Source organism: Pelophylax lessonae (genome assembly GCF_965119305.1).
Source record: "Pelophylax lessonae genome assembly, chromosome: 1".
Lineage (NCBI taxonomy): Eukaryota > Metazoa > Chordata > Amphibia > Anura > Ranidae > Pelophylax > Pelophylax lessonae.
In genome coordinates this window covers 109437128-109464876 of record NC_138768.1, presented here as the reverse complement: position 1 = coordinate 109464876, position 27749 = coordinate 109437128, and the positions used below count along the sequence as shown (strand labels likewise).

At 45.4% G+C, this 27749-nt stretch overlaps 1 protein-coding gene across 1 annotated transcript in view; it reads left to right on the top strand.

Annotated features, from left to right (window-relative positions):
• Positions 1–27749, top strand: part of ELOVL7 (ELOVL fatty acid elongase 7) — a 55502-nt gene that overhangs the window by 12224 nt on the left and 15529 nt on the right. The window contains exons 2-3 of the mRNA XM_082243551.1: positions 16292–16368; positions 24464–24654. Coding sequence (XP_082099677.1) covers positions 16305–16368; positions 24464–24654 — 255 coding nt within the window. The 5' untranslated portion in view covers positions 16292–16304. The remainder of the gene's footprint in view (positions 1–16291; positions 16369–24463; positions 24655–27749) is intronic.

The window sequence follows — 27749 nt, the reverse complement described above, 5'->3', positions numbered from 1 at the left end:
AAAATCGGACGATTTCACATCGGGCGGGAATTTTCGGCAGATTTTCTACTAGTGTGTACCCTGCTTTACTGCTGAGAAGATTCAAATTTTGTATTTGTCCTGTGATCAATCATGGAGCTCTCTCTGGTGCATTAAAGTAGAGCTAAGGGCACCATACTTCCCTATTACCCAACATTCTGAAGTCCACAAGGGGTTCCTCACCAGCGTCTTTTCCCCAGCCCCTCCCCGCTGCCAGGCTTTGGCCGTCTTGATTAGCTAGAGCACATGCGTAGGAGTTAAACCATTCGGCACAATGGTACCCTAAAAGCGATTTAAATCGATTGTATCCCGCTTTTTGACACTTTTACCTACAGGTAAGCCTATAATAAGGCTTACCTGTAGGTACAAATAATATCTCCTAAACCGGCACGGTTTAGGAGATATTTACAGTGCATGCAGCCGCTAACTTGCCGGGAGCTTGCCGGAAAAATCACTCCCGCGCGCATGCGGCTCCGGCCAATCAGCGCGCTGGAGCCGTCTCTTCCGGCCAATCAGCGCGCCGGAGCCGCCGAACCCGGAAGAGACGACGAGGGATCATGGCAGCGCCCACATCGATGTCCGGGGGTCCGTGTCGGGGCTTCGTTTTAAGGTAAGTTAAACATAATGGGCTAGTATGCGATGCATACTAGCTCATTATGCCTTTGTCTTGCAGGTTTTTTTTTTTAATTTTTTTTTTTTATAGGGTTTACAACCGCTTTAAACGGAGACATGCATGCATGGCTCAGTTTGCATGACACAGAAGACGGCAATTGGGCAGGTAGGTTTATTTTATTGCAGAAGAGATGTTGCATTGCAATAAATAGCCTGCCTGTTCGTAAGTTTTTCAATGCTGCCACTTTAAGCAGAGAGAACTCATGGTGTGTCAGCTCCACAGTGCAACCTTAGGAATGGGCCATAAAGTATAGCTTGTGGTGTGCTTATCCTAGTGCTATATACCAGACAGCAGTGGGGATATGCAGTCCCTGTTATAAATTGCCCCTCAAGGGGGGATTTCCTTTGCTTTTGAAAAGGTGTTTTTTTTTTTTTTTTTTCAGTTTGCGCTTTTCAAAATTAAAATGTGATATTTCAAGTTATTATAAATTGGAGAAAAATGTCGCATCAGCACAAGGTAAAGTGCAATAAAGCAAATACCATTATTTTGTCAATCAAAATGAAGCCTCTAAAGCTTAGTGCACACAGGCGGTACGAGGCATCCAATGTAAATTACGGGGGAATTTTCCTCTCTCTGGAGAGACAGCTGCAGCATGCACAGCATATACTCCCCTACATTTAGCATACATCCATTCATCAGTATTGGTAGCTATACGTTGAATCTGTCTCTCCTGGGTGCAAAAACATACACCTGCCAATACCGCCCCAAGAAAAATAAATACTTAAAATGCAGGTTCGCATTTGCACTACACCTTGTGGTAGTAGAATGATTGTTTGCTTAATGAGGTTAAGTGGTAGCAAGAAAGTAGTAGATACAGTGAGATCCTGCTGAACTGGTCGGACTGGTTTCTACACATGTGAAGCTACGTGAACTGGTCTCCTTGTGTTGCCGCTTGTTTCTCCAGCACAACCTTCCCATATTACGTTCCCATTGTGTTCTGGGATAGGCAGCATCAGCAATGTTTGGAGAAGTTCTCTGCACATAAAGTACAGTACACACTGGTTTGGCTTAATAATAAACAGGATTATTTAATGGAAGAGATAATACCCGGCTCCCCAGGCAACTGACTGCGGTTGTTGCACCTAACTGCTGTTAATCTCATTAACAAGACACATGGGGGCCCAAATCCCCTTATTCTGTATGGTTGTTGTCAATCTGATGTATAGAGTATCAAACTCATATCTTTTGATCTTTAAAAATGGGGTCGCCATCAACAACAAGTGAAATGTTCTTTATTTTCTAAATTCAGAAACAATGTGGACTTTGCTCAACACAGCTATTTTTTTTTCAATGTAAAACAGCAGTTCCCAAGGGGCTTTGAGAGACACGCAAAGTAGATAAAAATTACAGTTTTATGCAAAGGACATACCTTGAAAAATGTTTTTCATATTTAAATACACAAAAATATATATGAAATAGATTACAGCATTATTAATAGCCCATGAGTATGGGGTACTTATATATAGTATCTGGACTCTTGACGCATTTCGTGAGATAACACTCGCTTCCTTTAGATTACTCGTATCTGAAAACAGAAACCAGGTGGTTAGAGAAGCACACACAAAATGTTGTTGCAATTCTTGTGTTACGTGGTATTTTCTTTTGGAAAAAAAATATTCATCAATAAAAAAACAAAACACATTATTTGCCCCAATTGTTTGTATAATGTAAAAGATGATGTTACCCTGAGTAAGTAGGTATCCAACATGTCACGCTTTAAAATTGCGCACACTTGTGGAATGGCGTCAAACTTCAGTACTTAAAGAGGTTGTAAACCCCCCAAAAAAAATGTTTTTCTTTTTGCAACCTGCAAGAGGAACACTTCTTGTAGTAATGTGAATTAGGGCATGCATTTTAGCACGCATTGCTGTAATGCAAAAGTGTGAATGTCTGCTCTGAAAATATAGAATTCTAAAATCCAAGTCAGACGATTACAGGATATTTCCATTTGTGCATAAGAATAATAAAAAAACTGTCTATGTAGCCTAAAAGGCATCCATGTATGTCTTGTTCATTAGAAATGGGGGGTTTATAAGAAATTGTACAACATTGTGGGTTATATGCCTCTCCAGGTCTTTATCTTATCCTTTGAATTAATTTATACACATTACTTGCATTGGCTGCTTGCATGAACATAAGCATTGACTGAATCAAACCATGGAACCTTTATAGATTAGATGAATCTGTAATTATGGTGAAGCTGGTACCACCACCCAGGCACATGTAGCACCTGTGATAGTCCTTGCAGTTGTAGGAGGACCACAAGTTTGCTCTTATGCAGTTCCCACGTCAATATTCCCCACCTCCATACTGAGTTGGTTTAGGTATAAGCAGTCTAATGCCTCGTACACACACATCGATTATTGGCCGGGAATTTCCGGCCAACGCCCGATCGGCCGATTTTCGGCTTGTTAGTATGATGCTTACGACAACCGACTCCGACTTTTCGGCCGAAAAAAATCTGGTGTGCAGACTATAAAATTTTTGTTGGCCGTCACAACGGCCGATTTTCCGTCAGTCAGTACAGATTTCGGCAGACAAAAATCTGATGAACAAGACTGGGCATGCTCAGAGAAGAAAAAACACACGGAAAATAAACCAGCACATGACATCACTTCTGAAGTAGATTTTTGTTGGCCGAGAAAATTTGTGTGCAGTCTAGGCACATTCCAACCAACAAAACGCCACTCTGGACAAAAGTCGGACGATCGGTCGGCCGATAATCATTGCGTGTGTACGAGGCATAAGAATTAACCACTTCCTGCCCGCCCCATTACAGAATGACGGCGGGAATGTGGTTGTGTTATCCTGACCAGACGTCATATGACGGCGGCAGGATAACACAGCTCTGGGCGCCCCCTGGGGGAGCGCAGAGCGGCGATCGGTGATGCGAGGTGTCAGTCTGACACCCTGCATCTCCGATCTCGGTAAAGAGCCTCTGACGGAGGCTCTTTACCATGTGATCAGCCGTGTCCAATAGTAAATAGGAACAGCCGTTGATCGGCTTTCCTTAGTTCGTGCCTGACAGGCACGAGTAAAGGAGCGCCGATCGGCGGCTCCCCTGACAGGGGGGGGGTCGGCACTGGTAATCAGATCGATTACCAGTGCAGACCCTCGGGGGGGATGCCACTAGATCCACCAGGGATGCCCACTATGACCCCAGGGATGCCCACTATGGCCACCAGGGATGGCAATCAGGGCTCAGGGAGCCCCCCATTGCCCTCCCCATCAGTGCTGCCCACCAGTGCCCTCCCTATCAGTGCTGCCCACAAGTGCCCATCATTGCCATCCTTTAGTGTCGCCCACCAGTGCCCATTATTGCCCACCAGTGCCACCTATTAGTGCCCATCAGTGCCGCCCGTCAGTGCCGATCAGTGCCGCCTATCAGTGCCCATTAGTGCCCGTCAGTGCCGCCTATAAGTGCCCAGCAGTGCCGCCTATCAGTGCCCACCAATGCTGCATATCAGTGCCACCCCATCAGTGCCACCCCATCAGTGCCTCCTCATCAGTGCCTGTCAGTGCAGTCTCATCAGTGCAGGAAAAAACGTATTTATTTACAAAATTGTATAACATAAACAAAAAAACTTTTTTTTTTTTTTTCAAACTTTTCAGTCTTTTTTTATTTGGTTAGCAAAAAGGAAAAAAACAAAAAAGATCAAATACCACCAAAAGAAAGCTCTATTTGTGGGGGGAAAATGACATAAATTTGGTGTAGGTACAGTGTTGCATGACCGCGCAATTGTCATTCAAAATGCAACAGCGCTAAAAGGGGAAAATTGGCCTTTGAGCGGGAAGGGAGGGAAGTGCCCTGTATTAAAGTGGTTAAAAGATAAAATGCTCATTAGTCCAAGCGTGTGGGCTAATGTGAGCAGAAGCTTAGTGAATCCTTGTGAATGTTCAGGCATAACGTTTTCTGCAAGTAGAGAATTGATGGTTTCTAGATGTCCGTTCCAGAATGCTGTCCTCTCATCACTTTATCCATTTTGTCATGTCCTTATCTGCTCAACAAGGTTAAAATATACAATAAATGTCTTGTGGAAGGATGCATGACTAATGAGCTAAGGGAAACTGAGGGCCCTGGTACCGACTAGTACTGGTATACTGCCTGCACCAAGGGGGCCTCATAAATCTCCATTGTTCTATAACTTAACTGAGGACTCTGTATCTGACAGAGGACGGTTTCTTGGTGCTGAACAGATTCAAGTATGTTAAATTTATAGACCAACTTCAGGAGAAAAAAAAAAATCTACCTATGTTTTAGAGCACCTATCACTGCAAGGGTCAAATGTTTGTTTAGTTTAGGGGCAGAGGATTGAGGCCTGGTTGACACCTGGTCGTTTTTATGTGCACTTTGCAGCACATGAAAAAAGACATGTTAAATGCATGTAAAACACTGTAAAAATATATGCATTCAAGAACATAAACACAACAAAAGGAAAAATGCATGACAGCAGAAGGGGAGAAATGTAAATGGGGCCTAAGGGTTAGCTCTATCCCATACACCATGTTACACCCATATATAGGATGTAACCTGGTGCCAAGCATACCCACACCCCCAGAGCGCCCTTCCTTCCATGACAGAATGGAGTTTATTTATTTAGCTGTAGAGTGCAAAATCAGGCTCCCTTCTGCATAGAAACCAATCGGCTTCCAGGTTTTTTTTTTTGGCAATAAGCAAGCTGAAGTTAGAAGCTGCTTGGTTTATATGCAGAAGGGAGCCTGATTTTGCACTGTAGTAAATAAACCCCAATGTGTCATTCCTTCACAGAGATCTTTAATGAATGAACTACAAGTCCCATCTTTCACAGAGGCATTTGGACTCGGTGTCCATTATTACTTCCTCCAAGCCTCCATCTGAAAGTCTGTACCTATGTAAGGACAGGGAGATGGGGGAAGAGTCTCTGCAGGAGCCTGGCATTGGACCCCCAATCCACTGCTCGCTGGTGCAATGCTTTGTAGGTAATTCACATTTTTTTCCTGCAAATATAAGTGCATTTAATAGCCTTTATTATGTAAATACTTACCTAGTTCCTTGCTCCAGCAGGATTTCTTTAGTCCCCTGCAGCGATTCTGTTAGCTGCGATCACTTCTGCGATCTCGCACTCCAGCCTCCTCAGTGTACCACACAGAGTTAATGTCCCAATACGCCCAATATGGTACCTGGTGACGATGAGGTTCTTTCCACAAACCAGGGCTTGGGCACAGAAGACCTGAGTTCCAGGTTTTCATCCCTGAATCAACAGGACCCTAAACACCGGTACCACTCAGGACAGTGTTCCAGCTTCAGCCTACCATAGACTTTGACAAGCTGCTTGTGGCAGGGCTGTACACTGCACCTGTCCCTCCAGGGCTAAGGCCTTGTGCACATTGGGTATACAATACCGTAGAGATGTAATATTGGGACACAATGACTATGTCCCCGTAGACCTCAATGGGACTGCCTGCATGGGCGTGCATTATTGTATGCACAGTGTGAACAAAACCTAAAATGCTGGAAAGGACTCATTGCAACTGGACTGCCATGTGTACAAGGGGCCTTAAAGCGGAGTTCCAGTCTCCTTGTCAATTTTTTTTAAAAAGCACCCCCATGATTTTGTTTGCTACTACGGCACAATAGAAAGTGGATACTGTTTACAATGTAATCATTGATGTGGCTTATAAATCTTCATGTATTTACAGCATCCCTGGTATGCAGACAGCAGCCATTCTTACTGTGGGCATTTGAAGGCCACTCATACTTTCTGGCTACCCAGCTTGCACCTCCCGATCTCACGCCTGCGCAGTCAGCACCTCCTGATCTCACGCCTGCGCAGTCAGGACACTGCATGACACACTGTTGATTGCAGGTTGCCGTAGTAATGGCAGCGGCGGTGAAAGTTCCCGCCCAGTTGGTTTGGCAACACAACCCAGAAGGATGGGAAGTGCCGCCTGGCATTGCATCATTTTCGGTTTTGAAATAATGTAATACCAGAAGCAGAGGATGCCCATTGACTCTTGGGATTGATGACACTGATATCCCAGGAGCCAATGGGAGAGCAGAAATGACATACCTCGCAGCAGCGAGGTGGGCCGGAAGTGGCAGGATTTTTAAACAAAAAAAGTATTTTAAACAAAAAAAAAATATCCAAAGATTAATGGCACAGGGATCAGCTGCCAGTGGGGCCATGGATGCTAAATAGGAACTCCACCTTAAGCCTAGTATACACACCACTAGTTTTTGCTGGGTTGAATGAAAATAACCTGACAACTCCGGTCGGAGCTGCTGTACTAACAATACATTGTTAGTACTGCGATCTCCCCTGCTGGTCTGACAGGGCACGCACCCCCCCCCCCCCTCCTTCCTGCCAAAACACACCTGTCAACGCTCTCAGCCATTGGCTGGGAGCGCTGATAGGGAGCTAGTTGCTACTGGTTTTTCAGCATGCACATCGACAGAGGCCGGCCGGACCGGCTGCCATTCACATGGGCTGAATGGCGGACGTTTTTTTTTATTTTGAACCGGCTGATACCACCTAACATTTGGCCCGTGTTCGGCTTAATTGCACAGCTCTAAAATGAACTCGGAGGGATACATCTGCAATTGATATTTTTCTCCTCCTTTATATTTTCTCTTGGAAGCAGACAAGAGATTTGCTTTCAAAACAGCCGATTTGGAAACTTTGTATACTAATCCAGAATGGATTCAGACAAAATATACATTATAAGTATTGTAACAAGTGTCTTGTGTACAGTAAGCGAGCAGAAGTATGGCTCAGGGAGGAAATTTGGAATGTAAACTATTTTGCTGTGGGTAGAAAAAAAATATAAAAAATGTTGGGTGTATTTCAGGCATGTCAGTGTGAAGTTTCATGCGGGATCTTAGTTCCTTTTTATTTTTTTCTTTAAGGTTAGCATGACATAATCACTATATGTAGTTGTGCCTGTAAAGCTACCTATTAGACGACATTCCAGTTTTGTCTAGATAGGGCAAAGATCTCATGCCTGTGGATTCTACACATGACCCTGACTTAGTGGGTTTGGGGGAACCAATCAATTGTGAAGGCCCCTTTACCCTCCTAGGAAAAGGAAGCCTTGATTGATGAAGGCAGGGCTAGGATCCGGTTGTGGTAACACGCAGTATGCAAAGTGGCTGATTGGCTACGTGACATGAGGTGATGGGGTGGAGCCTGAACTCAGTTAACCCCTTGGCACCGGCCGCACACAAATATGCGTCCTCTCGGCACCTGGTGCTTAGCGCTGAGGGGTCGCATAGTTGTGTGAATTGCTGCCCAAACAGCTGTGCTGAGAGCACGCACGCGGCACGCCCCTGAGAGTTACCGGCGCCTAACTGAAAGCTCCCAATTGCAAGCAGCGACCAGTTTTCAGATCATGGCAGTCAAGTGCTCTTAAGCCCCACCCCTCCCGGCATCATGAACCTTTAATGGGCCGGGAGGCTGCAGCGTAAAAAGGTTAAAAGTTGTTTCTGAGGTAAAATTTTTGCCATATACGGGGTTTTGTCACAGCTTTATCAGCTGTCTTTCAGAACTTTCAAGCGATAAAAGTTGCTGTAATGGGCTATACCCTTGATTGGAAGTTGGAATTAGTTAATGTCTGTCCAGCACTTCCAGTAAGGACAGGCCACTTTTTGATTTGGTTTTCCTAATGTTAAAATGTGCTCACAGTACAATTGGCACTGGTTAGAATAGTTTATCTTGTAAAATTGTCTGTGGTACAATTTAAATAAAGATGTGGCCCTGCCCTTTCCAACTAGATGGTTGTTCAGGTGGTTTATTTATGTGGGCAAGGTTGCTTATCAGTTGGGATTCAGGCCTATGCTTCTCAGCAGTCAAGCAGGTCATAAATCCTTTATACAACCCCAATTTCAAAAAAAGTTGGGACGCTGTGTAAAATCTACATAAAAACAGAATGCAGTGATTTGAAAATCTCATAAACCCATATTTCTCTTTCATTGACGGACACGGCTTCTGATCTTCTTGACCATTGGGTTGTACTGCCCCCTACAGGAGTAGGACACTAGGCTTAAAAAAACATTGACTACACCTATGGGAAGTCCCAGGAGGTATACTCCCTATCTGCTTTAGGTACTCCAGTTTTTTTCAGCCTAGTCAGGAGTAAGGACCTAGTTTCTTGCTGGGATCTCTGGTCCTGGCAATTTTTTCTTTTTAGATAGATTTTTTTTTTTTCTCCTGGTTTTTTCCTGTGAGATCTACAATCAACTGGGCGATGGGCTGGATAATCTAGATCCAGTAGTCACCCCAGTCTGGGCAGCGAGCGCGTGCAGACCTCAGCTCCACGCTAGGTCGGCTGCGACATAGCCCCACTGGACAGGGGCTGGCCTGCGAGTTAAATGCCTCGCAACGTCGCATACTACTGGGTCTCGGCCTGCCTCGCAGCATTCCTCCTGGCCGACAGCCCCCCCATTTCGATGGTGAGGCGGTTCAGTCTGGATCAGTGCCTGCCTGGTTCCTTGTATGGTGAGTAGCTATCCCCCCCCCTCTCCCCCTGGAGGGTTTTGGGGTGGACACGGGCCCCTCCCTGGGATGGTCGGACCCCCGGGTTCCCCTCCTTCCCATTAGACCCCCCCTTAAGTTTGTGTGGCCATGGTGGCCATTTTGCGTTAATCTTGCATTGAATTGAATGGCGGCCATTACTGTGGAGCCTTCTGGGCATCCATTTTAGATTTGGAAGCCCCTCCTTATCCCCTGAAGCTGACTCCTGGGCCTCTTTCCTTCCTAGACACCGCACGTGGAGTGCTTTGATCCTGATGCTGTCGGTGACTGCCTGGTGGGGTGTCTGGTGGGGTCCTCTCCCTCTCTCTGCTGCAGCATCGGGGGGGTGCTCTGTGGGAGACAACAGGGTGATGTCACCAGCGTGGTGGGGGTGTCCTTTGGCAGTGTTTTTTTTGCACTTTTGTGGGGTACCTTTGTTCCTCCATAGAGTCCTTGGAGCACATTTCCCCACCTGACCCCCTCTCAGAGCCTGCAGGGCCCTCCGGGTCCCAACCATACATTGATGCACTGATGGCGGTCCTGGAGTCCATTTTGTCCTGGGTGGAGGTGGCTTTTGGGCGGCGGGGTAGTAAAAAGCGCCCCCTGCCTTCCCCTGCTTCATCTGTCTCCTCAGATTCTGAATTTGATCTGGCCGCCACGGACGGGGCCTGCCCTGGAGGTCTGTGGCCTCGCGCCCTGAGTTTTCAGATAGTGAGGATGATTCCTCCACTCCTGTAGCCGCGCACAAAAAGGCGCTGGTGGACGCACTGATTGTGTCTGTGCGTAAGACTTTAAAAGTGGAGGATGCAGCTGACCTGCGGCGGAGGCACCGGTTCCCTTTGGCACTCACAAGCCATCTAGAGCAGCGAAGGTGTTTCCTTCCTATTTTGATAGATTTGTCGCAAAAAAGAGGGAACGTTCAAAACGTTCCTTTTTGTGGTCCCTAAGCGATTGGCAATGAGGTACCCATTTGAAGAGTCCCTCCTTAAGAAGTGGACTGTTCCACCAGTGGTGGATTCCCCCAGTTTCCAGGTTGAATAGGGCAACCATGATTCTGGTAGAAATAAGGCGGAGGCTGTGACCTGCAGTGTGTTCACTGTGGCCGGCTCAGCACTGCCCTGGTGTTACAAACGCTGACCGAGTGGGCTAAGCTTTTACGCCGTGACCTGGAGGGTAAGCAGCTCCCCCCTGCCTTTGCGGAGCTGCCGGACCAGTTTGTCCAGGGGCTGCATTTTATCTGTGATGCCTCTTTGGATATGGCTCCCCTGATTTATAGGCTGTCTGTTTCGGCAGTGGTCCTTAGGCGAGTTTTGTGGCTCAAATGTTGGTCTGTGGACCAGACCTCTAAAAAAGCCCTAACTGATTTTCCTTTTCAAGGAGATCTCCTCCTGTTTTGGCTACCCTGGATGACATTAAGTGTCCCACAGGGGGGAACACCTTTCTTCCGCAGGCTAGCAAGGGTAACCTCGTCGCAGATGTGGCCCGTCCTTCTCGGCTCACAGGAAGTGTTTTCATCCCTCAGGCTCGGCTGACAAGGGTTCAAAGCCTTTCAAGGCCTCTTCGGGAGGATTCAAGCGAACTTGGTCTGGCAAGTCTAAAGCGGGGTTCTCCAGACCTGCACACAAGGATCCTTCTGCATAAAGGTGCTCCCTCACCCGTGCGTGGGGTGGAGGGACATCTTTGCTGGTTTCTGGAACCGTGGACCTCCTGGGTGCAAGACAAGTGGGTCCACGAAGTGATACGGTCCGGCTACAAGATCTATTTTCGTTCTTACACTCCAGAGAGGTTCTTTCCTTTCAATGTGCTTCTGTCCCTGGACCAATTACAAGCCCTCTTTGGGGTGGTGCAAGACCTGTTACTTCAAGGGGTAATTGTTCCGGTTCCATCTCCGGAACGTTTTAAGGGGTTTTATTCAAACCTATTCACAGTCCCGAAGAAAGAAGGCAAGATGCGTCTAATTCTGGATCTCAAGGCCCTGAACTGCTTTGTGCGGGTACAGAAGTTCAGAATGGAGTCTGTTTGCATGGTGGTGGCATCCTTGCATCAGGGGGATTTCCTTGCCTTTATCGACATCAAAGGCACTTACTTACACACTCCAATATGTATCTGTCACCAACGCTTTCTCTGCTTTGCCGTGGGAGAGAAGCATTATCAGTTTGTGGCGTTACCCTTTGGTCTCGTCTCTGCTCCTCGGGTCTTCAAAAAGGTTTTGGCTCCGGTGCTGGTGGTGTTACGTCAGAGAGGAATCGCAGTGCTGGGCTACCTGAACAACCTTCTCTTGCAAGAAAAGTCTCTTACTTATCTGATGGACAACATGGACGTCACTATACGGACTCTGAGGTAGTCTGGCTGGCTTCTGCATTTTCAGAAGTCTGCTCTGGTTTCTCTTACAAAACTGGACAATCTGGGTCTGACTCTGACTCTGCTCTTGCCAGAGTGTTCCTTCTTCTGGACAAGCTCCAGAAGTTGCATGCTGCGATTCATCTCTTGCTTTCCAGCAGGTGGTCGTCCCTCCGGACGAGGGTGCTGGGACTGATGGTTTCTACCTTTTGAGGCCGTCTTGTTTGCACAGTTCCATATGAGGTCCCTCCAAAGGGAGCTCTTAACCAAATGGGACAAGTGTCCAAAGTCTCTGGACAATCAGATCCGACTAAGCCCCAAAACAAAAAGGTCTCTGATCTGGTGGCTTCACTCTCCAGCTCTTGGTCAGGGAAAATCTTTTCTCCCTCTGTTTTGGACAGTGGTCGCCACGAATGCCAGTCTATCCGGGTGGGGAGGTGTGCTGGATCGGCACTCCGCTTAAGGGGTTTGGACACTGGAAGAGTACAGATTCCCAATCAATGTCCAGGAACCCCGAGCCTTCAGTCTCTGCCTGAATCACTGGACAGATCGCCTTCATGGGTGTCTGGTGACAATCCCAGACTGTGGCTTATGTTAATCACCAGGGTGGAACAAGAAGTGTGTTGGCAGCTCTGGAGGTAGCCGGCATTCTTCGGTGGGCAGAGCGTTTTGTTCCGGCCCTCTCCGCCTACACATTCCAGGGGTGGAAAATTGACAGGCAGATTATCTGTCGGCAGCTGTTGGACCAAGGGGAGTGGTCTTTTTCATCCGGAGGTGTTTCATCATCTGTGTCTCTGGTGGGGCACCCCCCAGGTGGATCTGTTGGCGTCCCGGCTCAACAGGAAGGTGCACAGGTTTGTGGCACAGTCACGGGATCCACTTGTAGACGCAACAGATGCACTGGTGGCCCCCTGGGTCCAGTATCGTCTTCTTTACGCTTACCCTCCTCTCAAGCTTCTGCTGAGACTCCTACACAGGATCAAGGCAGAACTAATTCTGGTCATTCTAGTGGCCCTGGATTGGCCTCGCCGGTCTTGGTACGCCGTCCTGGTGCGGCTGGTCGCTGACGCCCTTTGGAGTCTACCTCTCAGGGAGGATCTGTTGTCCCAAGGGCCGACCTCCCATCCTGTTGCTGGCTTTGACGGCTTGGTTGTTAAAAGCCAGGTGCTAAAGAATAGAGGTTTGTCTGGGTCGGTGATTCCCACATTACTGAAAGCTAGGAAGTCTACTTCCAGGAAGATCTGCCATCGTTCGTGGAAAGCGTAAATTTAGTGGTGTGAGTCGCTTGGTGTTCACCCTTGCTCTTTTTCGGTGGTTCGGGACTTTACCTTCCTTCAATGGGGGGTTGTGCAGAAATTGGCCTTGAGTACCATTAAGGGTCAGGTGTCGGCCTCGGCGGTCTTCTTTCAACAACCCTTGGCCAAGCGCCCCATAGTGCGTAATTTTATTCAGGGGGTTCAACATTTGACTCCACTGGTGCGGTCCCCACTACCACCTTGGGATCTCAACTTGGTGCTTTCGGCCCTACAGAAGCCTCCCTTTGAAAATATTCGGGAGATTCCCCTGCTTAGACTATCCCAGAAGGTGGCCTTTTTGGTGGCTATCACCTTGGCGGCGTTGTCTTGTCGTTCCCCTTATTTGGTGGTCCACAAAGGATAAGGTGGTTCTTCGATCCTGTCCGTCGTTCCTTCTAAAGGTGGTCTCCGATTTCCATCTGAAAGAGGACATTGTGTTGCCTTCTCTGTGTCCTAGGCCAAAACATCTTAAGGAAATTGTGTTGCATTCCCTGGATGTGGTTAGGGCTATTCGGGTGTACCTTGCAGCCAAAGAGTCTTTTAGTAAGTCAGACTCACTATTTGTGCTTACAGATGGGCCTCGAAAAGGACTATCCGCTTCTTCTTCTTTCTAAATTGATCAGACAGATGGTGACTCAGACCGCAAGGTTTTTGCAGACTGCAGTTTAGGGGGCTTGTTCCCTCTTTGGGGTGTAATGTTTTTTCAGGTGGGCTCCAGTTGTTTTGGTTGAGCTCCTGTTACCTGGTTAGCTACAGTTTAGCCTTGGGAATTTTTTCTTGTTATTCATACCCCTCATGTTTGACACTGCTTTGGGACGTCCCAATGGTCAAGAAGATCAGGAGCTGTGTCCGTCAATGAACAAAAGAGAAAATGGGAATTTTGACTTACCGTAAAATACATTTCTCTGATGTTCATTGATGGACACAGCACCCACCCCTCTATGGAGTTGTATTACTTCTGACACTGCTTGTAAAACGAGTAGCTATAGCAGAGAGGGGGAGAATACCTACTGGGACTGCCCATAGGCGTAGTCAAGTTCTTTTTCTTCCTAGTGTCCTACTCCTGTAGGGGGCAGTAAAACCCAATGGTCAAGAAAATCAGGAGCTGATGAACATCAGAGAAATGGATTTTACAGCGAATCAAAAATCCCTTTTTTATTCAAAAAATAAAATGGAAAACATATCAAAAGTTTAAACTGGGAAATGTACAATTTTAAGAAAAAAATAAGGTCAATTAGAAATTGATGGCTGCATCATGTCTCAAAGTTGGGACAGAGCCATGTTTGCATCCCCTCTTCTTTTAGCAACATTCTGTTTGTTTGGAAACTGAAACCAGTTGCTGAAGTTTTGGGAGAGGAATGTTGTCCCATCCTTGCCTGATATAGGATTCTAGCTGCTTAACAGTCCTGGGTCGTCTTTGTTGTGTGTTTTGTTTTCTGAAGCACCAAATATTTTCAGTTGGTGAAAGGTCTGTACTGCAGGCAGACCAGTTAAGCACCGAACTCTTCTTCTACAAAGCCAGGCTGTTGTCATAGATGCAGTATGCGGTTTAGCATTGTCCTGCTGAAATATGCAAGGCCTTCCCTGGAAAAAAAATATTTGAATGGGAGCATATGCTGCTTTAAAACCTGGATATAGTTTTCAGCATTGATGGTGCCTTTCCAGACATGCAAGCTGCCCATTTCATACACACTATTGCACCCCCATACGATCAGAAATGCAGGTTTTTAAACTGAGCGCCGATAACAAGCCGGAAGGTCCCTCTCCTCTTTTAGTCCTGTAATAAAGTGTGTCCCAGGCAGGCTGCTGTATATGTAAGCTGCTGGATTCTGTAGAAATCTTCATTGCAGGGCTGCCCTGTCCTGCTGCTGAATTTTCAGCATCAGCTGCACTAAAGATGATCTGACGGGGACATGTCCCTTCTGTCCTCCCCTCCATTAAAAAAAGTTTTTTCATTGTTAACACTGGCTTCAGCATGATTTGTGAATGACGGAGAGATTCCTGTGACTGATCAGACTCTCTCCCAATCATAGATCATGTTACAAGTATGGATGGGCTTAGGCGTGTTTGGATCGTAGTCTCAACCCACCTGAGCAATCCCGTGAGGATTCCGTCACTGCACAACGCCAATCATAGGCAGCATGTGTATGTGCAGCTGTGGGCCGTGAAATGCCTCAAAGCCTATGATTGGTGGTGTGCAGTGCTGGCTTCCTGGCGGGATTGCTTAGGTGGGTTGGGACTACATTCCAAATACGGGCCCATCCCTAGTTACAGGCAGTGTAATCAGCGGAAATACATTCTTAACAGTGGAGACAGCAGGTCCCCATCAGATCCTCTTCGGTGCACCAGAGCCCAAAGACCTTAAGCTGTTAACCCCCCACAGCACTGGAAGTTCAGCAGCAGGAAGAGGACTGGGCAGCAATGCAGTGAAGAGAATCCAGAAGCCTGCACATCATACTTCATTAGAGGTAAGTAATGGAACTAAAATTGTAGCGAGAAACCAGGTTTTCTAGCTCAACTTCAGCTTTAGGCCTTTCTTCAGACAGTTGGATCATGTAAAGGTTTTCTCCTAATTGTTCGTGAGCCACCAGTAGCATTTATTGAATACAAAGATTTTCCATGTTGTAAAGTCTCAGCAGTAGCCCAACAAGTGTTTATTTTTCTCCATGAAATAACAAATGGGTAGATCAGCTGACTTCTTACAGATCTTGGTGGGACCACTCATTGCAGGACACCTCACTTCTATTACATATATTATTAAGACTGTTGGTGATGGACAGATTGGTTTCCTTGACTGTGACCTGCAGTGTCTGGGAGGGGGAGCACATGAGACACAAATGAAGGATTGGTACAAATCATGGAAGGTTAAAGTGATACTAAACATGTTATAGTTACCTGCTCTGTGCAGTGGTTTTTGCACAGAGCAGCCCAGATCCCCCTCCTCTTCTCATGTCCCTCACCGGGGCTTCTGGCTCCCCTCCCCTCCCCTCCTGCCCCCACAACAAGCAGCTTGCTATCTGGGCACCCGCCTCTTCCCTCTCCTCATTGGCTCACTGACTTTGATAGACTGACAGCAGAGAGAGCCAATGGTGCCTGCTGCTGTGTCTCAGCCAATCAGGAGGGAGAGTCCCAGACTGCCAAGTCTATCATGCAACATCGCTGAATGGAGGTGGGGCTCAGGTAAGTATTACGGGGGCTGCTGCACACAGGTTTTTTTTTTTTTTTATCCTAATGCATAGAATGCATTAAAACACCTTCTGCCTTTAGAACCACTTTAAGGAAGTTTTTCGTTATACTTTTTTTAAGGCTTTTGTATCACATAGTAACTGGATTTGGCACATGTTTATACTGTCATAAAGGAGCCTTTAGTTTGTACTTTAGGCTGGAAATTGCAGAGCCTTATACAGATATGAAATTATTCTGCCATCATCTACAATCCCATTAATGTCAGAATATATGATTTGTTTATCTTACAGAACCCAGTTGAACATGGCTTTTAATGACCTAACTTCCAGAGCAGTACTTCTTTACGACGAGTGGATTAAAGATGCTGGTAAGTGACCTTCACTATGAATCTGATTTGTCCTTGTGACACTAACCGTCCCATATCTACAGCCACTGTACACTATCCTTTTTTATAGGAATGTTTTTTAATTTGCAAATTTTATATAGTCAGTACCACCCCGGTTACCCGCTGACTGTACCATTTTCTTTTTTTTACAAGCCTTCTGACTAGAAATATTCCAGATAAGTATAATTTTATAAATATTCTAATGAAGTAGTAGACACTGGTTGGTTTAAAGCTGAACTCCAGACTTATCTTCTGTCTTGCCCAGTTGTACAGGTTCTGCTCCTGTACTGAATTTATTAACAAATTTCCCTGCACACTGTTAGAAACTTACAAGTGCGTTAGAAGTTTGTATAGGGCCCACCTTATTTCCTGTTGCTTTCTTTCCCAGCCCCCGTCCTCAGTATGTCTCTTTCATGAAGACTTAGCACCACATATGGGTATTACCTAGGGCATTCTGCCAAGCAAAGTCCACTCTTCCAGGCTGACATCCACCCATCAAGGCATTTCCATATTTGTATTACGTCTTACAACAGCCCACCGCTTGCATCAGGGCTGAGGTTTCTTCATCCGCCAACAGATGGGCCATAGGAGCCTATGGGTGATGTCGCTGCTTCATGGCTTTGCCAGCTGTTGATGAAAGGGCTCTCTCCTCTGCAGCCATTGCTGGCTGATGCAGGGGAGATCACGTGACTGTTGAGAAGCGGCATGAAAATAGGTAAGTATTTACAGTACATCTTTCTGAAAAAGTTTAGTCAGCATAGGTGTTAGGAGGGGGGAGGGAGAATTTTTAAGATTAGTTAGCTATAGCCTTGAATTCCACTTTAAACCCCAGTTCACACTGCCCGACTTTTCATGCGACAAAGATGCTTGACAAGTCGCGCCTCATTAACGGCAAAGGAACCGTTCTGATTGGCGTGACTTTATTCGCTCCGGTTTAGAAAAAGGTTCCTGCACTAATTTTTGGGGTGACTTCAACACGACTTGCATTAACATCTGTTAAAGGAGTCGTATGCAAGCTGCGATGAAGTTGCGCAGGGATGTCGGCTTCAGAGTCATGTTGGTGTGAACCAGCACTAAAGCTGAACTTTGGGCAGACATAAAAGACAGATTGTTGCAGCGCTATAATCCCCATCTACACTTCAGCACTTTGCAGTTCAAAGCTGCATAACTCTTCAGTCCAATTGTTTTGAATAGTGCCTGTTCACACCTGAGCACTCAGGTGCCTGTTGCTTGAAAAAGTACAGGAGAGTCTTTTCAGGCAGATTTTGTCATGTTTGGTCCTATAGAATTCAATAGGAGTGTCTGAAAAAATATGTGGAAATGCGATCAGGCCCCCTATAATAAAAGTTTATGCGGCCAAAAACGCAAGGTCCTGCAAAAAGATCCTGTACAGCACATCACTCCTATAATGTGCTAAAAAGCAAAAGCAAACCCTTTTAAAATCACCTGAATGCACAAAGCAGAAGTGTAAAATGTAGACTAACACCTCATTAAAGTGGAGTTCCACCCATTTTCGTAACTTTAGATGTATGTAATCCCCTTTAAAACAACTTTTACCAATGGAAACTTTTTTTTTTTTTTTTGCAAGTAAATGCCTTATTTTCTTGTTTATTCCTCCTCTCCTCACTTCTGGGTCTGATCGGCGATGACGTCATTCTGCGATTCGCAGTGTGAGCTGGGATGTATTCCATGCCAGAAATCTCGCAGTATTACCCAGGAGCTGAGCTGTACTGTGTGTATTGAGGCCGTGACCTGTCCCGTCTCCGCCCCGCCTCCTCTCAGTGAGTTGTACTTTATGTATTGTATTCAGGCCGTTCTCTGCCCCGCCTCCTCTCAGTGAGCTCAGTGAGGATACAATGCTTTCAGTCCTCGCTCACTGAGAGGAGGCGGGGCGGAGGCGGGGCAGAGAACAGCCTGAATACAATACATAAAGTCCTCGCTCACTGAGAGGAGGCGGGGCGGAGGCGGGGCAGAGAACAGCCTGAATACAATACATAAAGTCCTCGCTCACTGAGAGGAGGCGGGGCGGAGGCGGGCAGGTAACGGCCTCATTACACACAGTACAGCTCAGCTCCTGGGTAATACTGCGAGATTTCTGGCATGGAATACATCCCAGCACACACTGCGAATCGCCGAATGACGTCATCGCCGATCGGACTCGGAAGTGAGGAGAGGAGGAATAAACAAGAAAATAAGGTATTTACTAGCAAAAAAAAAAAAGTTTCCATTGGTAAAAGTCGTTTTAAAGGGGATTACATACATCTATGTAATCCAACGTATTAAAAATGGGTGGAACTCCGCTTTAAACATATTTTTTAAAAATAAACAAAATAAGTACCTAGAATTGACCTGGTATCAGCCTCTCCATTCTTTTTACAGGAGGGCTGGTGTGTGCGAGAAAAAAGCTGTACAAGGAGCCTATTGGTTCATGTGCTGACAAAAATCATTCTGATAAGAAGAGAATGCAATGTGACAGAGATGAGCTCACCACATTGCTGCTTTTCCTTTCACTTACTGTCCAGTTAAAAATTGGGAGGGTCCAGGATGACCTGGGCTCAGAGGAAGTAGGGCGAGTGATTTTGACCATCAGATTGAGGACATAAAAATTACTGTTGGAAAAATCTCTGGGTTGAAGGGGAATATTGCAGAAGCTGGTGATTGTTTATCTTTTATTGGACTGTTAATTTTTATCTTATTTATTATTGGCTGGATTTCTGTCTTAATCAAAAAGAAAGTACTATATCTTCTATTTATTTGGTTCACACCTTGTTGCTAATACAAGGAGACTGGATTTAGAGTAAAGTTGAAGTCCTGCCAGGCAGTTTAATGTGTTCACAGGGCGATGTTACCATTAGCCAACTCTGATATGTGAATAACTGGGTGGATTAGTGATTCATAACGTTTATATACAGTGCTGGCTGATGTCCATCAACAAAGTCAACCTCAATGTCATGAAGGTGGTTGAACTGCCTCTTATTGTATGTCTTGCATCCTAGCCTATATATAGGCCTAATAAAGCATGATGGACCTTGTAAAAACCTTGTATGGACCTTGTTTCTGTAGGGTACATCTAATTTCTCCTCAGAGGTGCAGTTTCCCTTTTGATGATCATTTTTCTGGTGCTGTTTTCAGAATTCCTCCTTACTCTTTGGTCACTGTTAGCTTGTTGGCTGTCTCCGTTATTTTTTGAACAACCAGTAATAATAGTGAAAAAATGTGAGAAGGTTTGTCAGCTATACAAAGGAAAGCCCTTTAAAGGGCAGCAACAGTGGGCTAGGAACAGGAGTCATAATGATGTGGCCTGAGACTAGCCCGTGAACTTACAGGGACCTGTGCGGCCATTGATAACTCCTGCCACTGCCTACCTTGCCTTTTAGCTTTCTTAACGTGTATATCCAGCCAAAATGTTTTTCATTTTTGATAGATCATTGGGGGCTTACTGTTATCCTGTAGCCAAAATGTTTTTAATTTTTTGATAGGCTATTGGGTACTTTATGCCAGCCAGTGCCCTTGGAGAGATTTCTCCTCACTTCCTGTGCTGGTGACAGACAGGAAATGAGGGTAAATCTCCAACCACTTGGACACAAATATAAAAATATTTTTTTTAGTTGAATACGGGAAGGCTAGATCCCAATCAGCTTCCTATTGCTGTTAAGGTTCCTGTTACTTCCTATCTGGCAAAACCATTGTTACTAGGACAGAAATTTGTAAAAATCCCTTTAACAGAGCCCTGGACAACAGTAAAATGGGTTCTAACCTTTTTTCTAACGGAAAAAGGTATAACCTAGAAGATGCACACTTTGCAAATACAAACGTTTTCATAGTTTTTCCCCTCCTCTTTGAAGCCGAGTCTCCAACCAAAGATAGGCACCAGCCTTAACAGGCCTCTAGAGTTGGACAATAATGGTAGTCATACACTCTTTGATAAATGATTGATCATTTGATATGCCACACGCGGGGAACTAGATTTCGATCAGTAATTAGGATAGTCGTAACTTTTTTTTTTTTTTAATCATTTAATCAGAAAAAAAGTTTTATTGAGAGAAAAACACAACACCACGATAACCATCAAAACAAAGTACAGCTACCATAACAAATAAAGGAATCACCATCCCCACATAAAGCTTAGATCTTAACAAATTTAACAGTTACCCATGCAGCATAGATATTGCATCGATTCGTCACAAATACCATACATGTTGCAAAATCACCCCTGCACACCCCAATTGCGTATCTCAACCAGTCTCCAACATACCCAAGGATAGTCGTAACTTTTGATCGTAAGCTGTCAATCACATCTCTGTTTCCATATAATATAATTTGATCAATCAAAATGTAATCATATTTATCAACAAAGTATCCCAGTGCTTCCAATTGATGTAAAACAATCCATAATTTTATGGCCAATCGACCCTTGGGAATGCATTAAGAGAAGTTAAGGATTTGTTTTTTTCAAGAATCCTATTAACCTAGGTGGATGCTGCATCTGTCTCCCGCCGGCTCTAAAACTGAGAATTGCTGAATGCTCGGTTTTCACAGCTTTGTGAGCTTGGTGACTGTTAGTCACCGGCTCTTTACTCTGCTCCCCTCCCCCCCCCCCCCGCACTCACTGGAGCACTGGGCTGTGGAGGGGGCAGGAGAGGCTGGCTCAGGCTCTCAGTGGCTCACTGAGAGGCTGAGCAGGGTGCCGGTCCTGGGTTGTGGATGGATCCGACCATATTGTCACGATCTTGCCCCAGGTTGGACCAACTCTGCAGAACAAACTGCATTCCTATGATCCACCCAAGCACAGCCAAATGAGCTTTGGCTGTACTTCTCCTTTAAGGTAAAAAAATGTTAGGTCTTCACAACCACTTTAATTTTCCATATGTAGGCTTTCACTACTACAGAAAAGCTCTGTGTTGAAATGTATGGCCATTTGTATTAATGCTGCTTCACCTCTAAAATCCTTCTCTCCATCTTGTTTTTTGTTTTGTTTTTTTTTTCAACAGAGAATGATTTTGGTCATTATGAGCAGCTGTAACATGTCAACTGTCAGGATTTAAGGGAAAATATTGCTTCACATTACAGTGAAAGTAGTAGAGAGCAAAGGGAGAAGAAAAGATGATTGCAAAATTTGGGGAAGTATATGCTCTAGCTATGTTGAACATGGCCTGTCAGTCCGGAACACAATACATTACTGTAATTGTGACAGCACAGTGGGCATACAAGATGAATTTCTAAGCACCTACACAGAATGGTGGCTGAAGAAGGAAGGAGGTCCTATAGGTCAGAATTAAAGGAACCGTTGCTTTGTGCAGTGTCCTTATCACTTTTCTAAACAATATTTTTGGATATTTTTCATATCTTAAAATCTTAGAGTCAATCCACTGAAATGTTTAATTTCTAATATAGGTTAAGTCTGGTGAGCTAAGTGCATGTGACTTTTGGAGATTGCTTTGACAGCTATAGTTATCAAATCACCCAGGAATCTTGGGAGGCTATAGATGTTTGCAGTGTTCTCCTGGAGTTGAACCAAATATACTGTTTTCTCCTAGGTGTTATGCATCTCCCAGAGACCTAATCCACTGGTCACCCAGCAGCAGATTCTCCACAGTATGCCAAGCCCACAAGTCTTACGATTGATCACATGGTGCTTCTACAGTGGGCAAAGGAGAAGTGCACAGCAGGCAAAAGAGTAGGGCTAAGTTCTTCAGAGTCTACACACCTTAACTTTTTTCTATATCCTCATAGTGTGTACAGAGCCACCTCCTCCCCACCCTGAGCTTTCTGATAAGCAGCCTTCCTCCTTGCTTACCCTTGAAATCCTTCCAGGTGATAGAGGCCAAAGTCTTCTGTGCTGAAGCTCAGGCTGGTGGTTGGCATTTTGAGTAGGACAAAGCGTCTAAATATCCAAGAAAGACTACTGTGCAGATAAAATTGTCTCTTGTCTGCACTTTTCAGGTGCTTTATAGCAAGTAAGATTTATTAACCACTTAAGCCCCGGAGGATTTGGCTGCTAAAGGACCAGGGTTTTTTTTGCGATTTTTTTACTGCGTGACTTTAACGGACAATTGCGCGGTCGTGCGACGCTGTACCTAAACAAATTTGACGTCCTTTTTTTCCCACAAACAGAGCTTTCTTTTGGTGGTATTTGATCAGCTGTGCGATTTTCTGATCACGCGCTATAAACAAAAAAAGAGCGTAAATTTTGCAAAAATAACAATATTTTTCACATTTTTTTACATGAAATTCCCCAAAAAAAAAAGTAAAAATCAAAATTTTTTAACATTTTTCGGCCAATTTGTTTTATGCTACCTATGTTTGGTAAAAAAAAATCGCAAAAAGCGTATTTTGATTGGTTTGCGCAAAAGTTATCGCGTTTACTAACAAAGGGAAAGATTTTTGTCATTTTTGGTGTTTTTTTTTTTTAACGCGCAATGGCGGCGATCTGCGATTTTTTTTTCGGTACTGCGACATTGCGGCGGACAGATCGGACCCTTGACTGACATTTTTGACACTTTTGGGGGTACCAGTGACATTACTGCAGTAATCAGTGCTATACATATGCACTGTTACTGCAAAAATTACACTGGCAGGGAAGGGGTTAACTTTATTGGACAGGGAGGGGTTAAGTGTGTCCTAGGGGCGTGATTCTAACTGTGCAGGGACATTCCTATTGGTGTAAAAGCAAAGATCAACCGTTCTACATAGTAGAACGGACAGATCTTCACTTTTACACAGGGAGAACTGACAGGCAGCTTGTTTACACAAGCCGCTCTGTCTTTCTCCCTTCACAGGAGCGATCGCAGTGTGACTGGCGGACATCGAGTCCGCCGGTCACACGCACTGACTTGTCTGTGAACGAGCCGCGGCGGGCGCGCGCCCGCCCGCAATAGGCTCGCAAGTCAGTGACAGGCGAGTGACGTACCGATACGTCACTCTGCCTGGCCGGGGCTGACCGCCGCAGTATATAGTCGTGCGGCGGTCGGCAACCGGTTAACAATGAAACAAAACCCTATCCAACAATAGCAAACAATATACAAAGCAAACGTGAAAATATAACTAAACATTAACCAAGTGACAAAACCAGGACTTTTTAAATGCAAGTATATTCACTCTTAATCTTCATATTTCTAAATTGCTGTATTGTATCTCTCTTTCTTTGTATCCCATTTTTCTGTAAATTTTTTTTTTATTTGCACCAATCTTCACCTTTCTTATGATTAAACCTTATTTTGAAAAGTGTTAACTTTGTCTCTAAGCTCTTAAACGCAAACTGACCCAAAAGAACCTGCCTCCTGAAAGAGTGCTACTGTTTAGGATAACCCATCTGAACATTCTTGTCTGAGGTGACAGTGTGTGTTACAGATGGTTATTCTAAAGTCATAATTAGTATTTCTAAAATTACGAGCGTCCTCTGGGCTCATTATAACGTAGAGGTGGTGGCAGAGAAAGGGTTAATTGTTTAATTAGCCCGGTGACAATCGCTCTCAGTCTGCTGGCATCTAGATTGTGGTCCCGCAAGCTGGACAATCTGTGTGCCGGGTGCAGATGAGAGTGGCATTGTTACGCAAGTGACAGCAGGGTGTGAGATTGCTTGGTCGTTGGTCATGAGCTGGATGAGAAGGCCAGGGGTCTGATACCCGCCTCGGTCACATATTGGTAAAAACCCAACTAGCAAACCTAACTATCATACAGAATATACAAAAAAAAAGGAAGCACAGAATGACAGGGTAAAACCTGAGGTTCAAGGAACAGTCTGGAAGGGGGAACTAGGACTGGGATCAAGACCAAAGGGGAGCAGATGAGAGGTAGCAGGGTACATGATCACTGCAGGAATCAGGATCGGGCAAAACACTAAACCATAGATGCAAATCAAGGAATGATGTATACACTTTTACAGCTGCTGGTGGCCACAGAACTATGCCCTTCAGCTCTGGGAACCACAGTACCTCCAGCAGGTGATTCAGGGCTTGACGGTAAATAAAATAAATGAAAATTAGTGAAGATTTTGTTTTATTGTTTTTGTAGTATATGTTATTGTTATACTGTGAATGTAACCTAAAATTAGTGTTTTTCTTTTTATTCTTTCTAGATCCACGTGTGGAGGATTGGCCACTCATGTCCTCTCCAATCCCCCAGACAATCATTATCGGGGCATATATTTATTTTGTCTCGTCGTTGGGGCCCCGGCTGATGGAGAACAGAAAACCTTTTGATTTGAAAGGCATAATGGCTTTGTACAACTTTGTCATGGTTATTTTCTCCTTGTACATGTGCTATGAAGTAAGTTCACATTAGGTATATTCAAGACATGACCCTTAGTAAATGATTCATGGATTTAGTGATCAGGCCATAGATCTCTGTAGCATTGGTATGCTCCAGTTGACCAGCGGAAACAGACAGCTAGGGAGGGAGTCGGAACACAGAACCCCCTTGCAACCGGAGGACCTGTCACCTAACCAGGTACCACGCTGACTGGTTGCTGTTTGCTCCTATGAGTACCCATGACAACTTCTTTTCCTCTTGGACTCACAGGCTAAACTTGCATTGCAGTGAAGTTTCACGGACCCCAATGTGCTAATTCAGACTCTGGTTCCTTGGAGACCAGGACCCCACATGAGTAACTTCAGACCATGCCTTGACCAGTAGAAACAACTTTCCTAAACTTTGACACAACATGTAAAACATGCAGTAACATCTTTTTTCCTAACTAAGCCTAATTGTGGCTGCCCAGGTACAAGCACAGTTGTAGCATCTTTGGAAAGAGTCCAAGCTGACCGTCACGCTTCTGAAAGTGGTTGTTAAGCCTCTTGCAGGACTTTGCATAATCCTGTTTGTCTCCTAAGCCTGTGTACCTCTGTCTCTGTGTTTTATAAAAAAAAAAAATGCTGTATATTCCTTATTTCAGTGTGCAGCTCGGTGATCACATGACTGACTGGCTTTCTCCTCTCCCCGTCTGACAGCTGCATGGGGCGGAGCCAAGGTTCCCCTGCACAGAGACAGAGCCACACAGGCTTAGGAAACAAACAGGATTATATAACATATCAACAGGTATTCGAGCAGCAGAAGGGGTGGGCGGGCCGTGACACGGAGCTGACAGGCAGGGAGGGGAGGGGGGAGAAGGACAGAGGCAACATAGGAGAGCAGGGCTGCGGATGACGGAGGCACGTACACTGACCACGGTCTCAGGGGTCAGCAGCCATGATACACCGTGGTCAGTGTACAGGGGGGAGGGCAGAAACTGGCAGGAACAGCCAGGTTTTTTAGACAAAAAATGGGCCAAATTACACAACACAAGCACTGTGCTGTAGAACATGCTTTAACCACTTGCCGACCGCCGCACGACTATCTACGTGGGCGGTCAGCCCCTCACAGGCAAAGTGACGTAGGTCTACGTCGCTCGCCTGTGAGGGTTTAGGGAGCGAGCGCGCGCCGCCGGAGGCGCGCTCCCGCTCCCGCGTGGTCACGGACCCCCCCGCGCGCGTGACCGGCGGACCCGATCGCCGCCGGACACTCTGCGATCGGCGGGGGAGAGGGAGAAAGTCAGGCAGCTTGTGTAAACAAGCCACCTGTCATTCTCCTCTCTGTATGAGAGCTGATCACATGGATCTACTATGTAGATCCATTGATCACTCTGCATACAGTTGAAGCCCCAGCCAATCACAGTTAGAAGCACGCCCCTAGGGACACACACAGCCCCTCCCTCTCAAATAAAGTTAACCCCTTCACTACCAGTGTATTTTTACAGTAACAGTGCATATATATAGCACTGATTACTGTAGAAATGTCACTGGTAACCCCAAAAGTGTCAAAAATGTCAGTCAAGGGTCCGATCTGTCCGCCGCATTGTCGCAGTACCGCAAAAAAAATCGCAGATCGCCGCCATTACGCGTTAAAAAAAAAAACAACAAAAATGACAAAAATCTTTCCCTTTGTTAGTAAACGCAATAACTTTTGCGCAAACCAATCAAAATACGCTTTTTGCGATTTTTTTTTACCAAACATAGGTAGCATAAAACAAATTGGCCGAAAATATTAAAAAATTTTGATTTTTACATTTATTTTTGGGGGAATTTCATATAAAAAAAAGGGAAAAATATTGCTATTTTTGCAAAATTTACGCTCTTTTTTTGTTTATAGCGCGTGATCAAAAAATCGCGCAGGTGATCAAATACCGCCAAAAGAAAGCTCTGTTTGTGGGAAAAAAAGGACGCCAAATTCGTTTAGGTACAGCGTCGCACAACCGCGCAATTGTCCGTTAAAGTCACGCAGTGCCGAATCGCAAAATACCCCCTGGTCAGGAAGGGGGTAAAATCTTCCGGGGCTTAAGTGGTTAAAGGAACAGGATCAAATCTTTTTTTTTTTTTTTTTTTTTAGAGTAACAAATGCTTTAAGGCAAAGTTCTCTGCGTGCATCTCTGGTCCTTTCTAGGTCCCCCACTAGGATCTGGGCCTCTTCCCTTTTTATATCTTATAAAAGGGAGATTGGACCCCAGGGGAAAACCCGCGAACACACAAAAAAAGGCAGTACAAGCTTTGACCCCTTCCCTCCCAACCTAGGCAGCCATGTGGACTAACTTAACCAGAGTAGGCAACCTGCCTACAAGCGGGCTATTGCTTGTGCAAAAACTTAACAGTGAAGTTAGCCCATTTTTTTTTAAATTGTGAAAGATGACCTTACACTGAGTAAATAGATACCTAACATGTTACACTTTAAAATGACATGCACTCGTAGAATGGCGACAAACTACAGTACTTAAAAAATCTCCACAGGTGACGCTTTAAAAACTTTTAACGGTTACCAGTTACAGAGGAGGTCTTTTGCTAGAATTATTGCTCTTGCTCTGTCAATCGCGGCGATACCTCACGAGTGATTTGAATACTGTTTACATTAGAGGGCGCAACTTACTTATGTGTTTTCTTTGGCGCGTGAGCACGCAGGGCGCTTTAACCACTTCCGGACCACCCGCTGTCTTTTTACTGCGGCAGGGTAGCACAGACAGGCAAAGGGGCGTAGGTCTACGTCGCTCTCCTGATGGCCGCTAGGAGGCGCGCGTGCCCCCAATCGTCAGCAGGGAAGCCGATGCGGTTGTCAGGCAGCTCCGATTGCCGCCTGACAGCCCTGATCTCTCCCAGCTGAGAGAGAAAGATGGTCGGCTGTTGTAAACACAGCCGACCGTCCTTCTCCCTGGGATGATCATAGAGATCATGTGATCCTGCTATATAGGATCGCATGTCTCTGTGATCATTTCACAAGTCCAACCCCCCCACAGTTAAAATCACTCCCCTAGGGTCACATTTAACCCCTTGATCACCTATACTGTTAACCCCTTCCCTGCTGGTGTCATTATTACAGTAACAGTGCATATTTTTAGCACT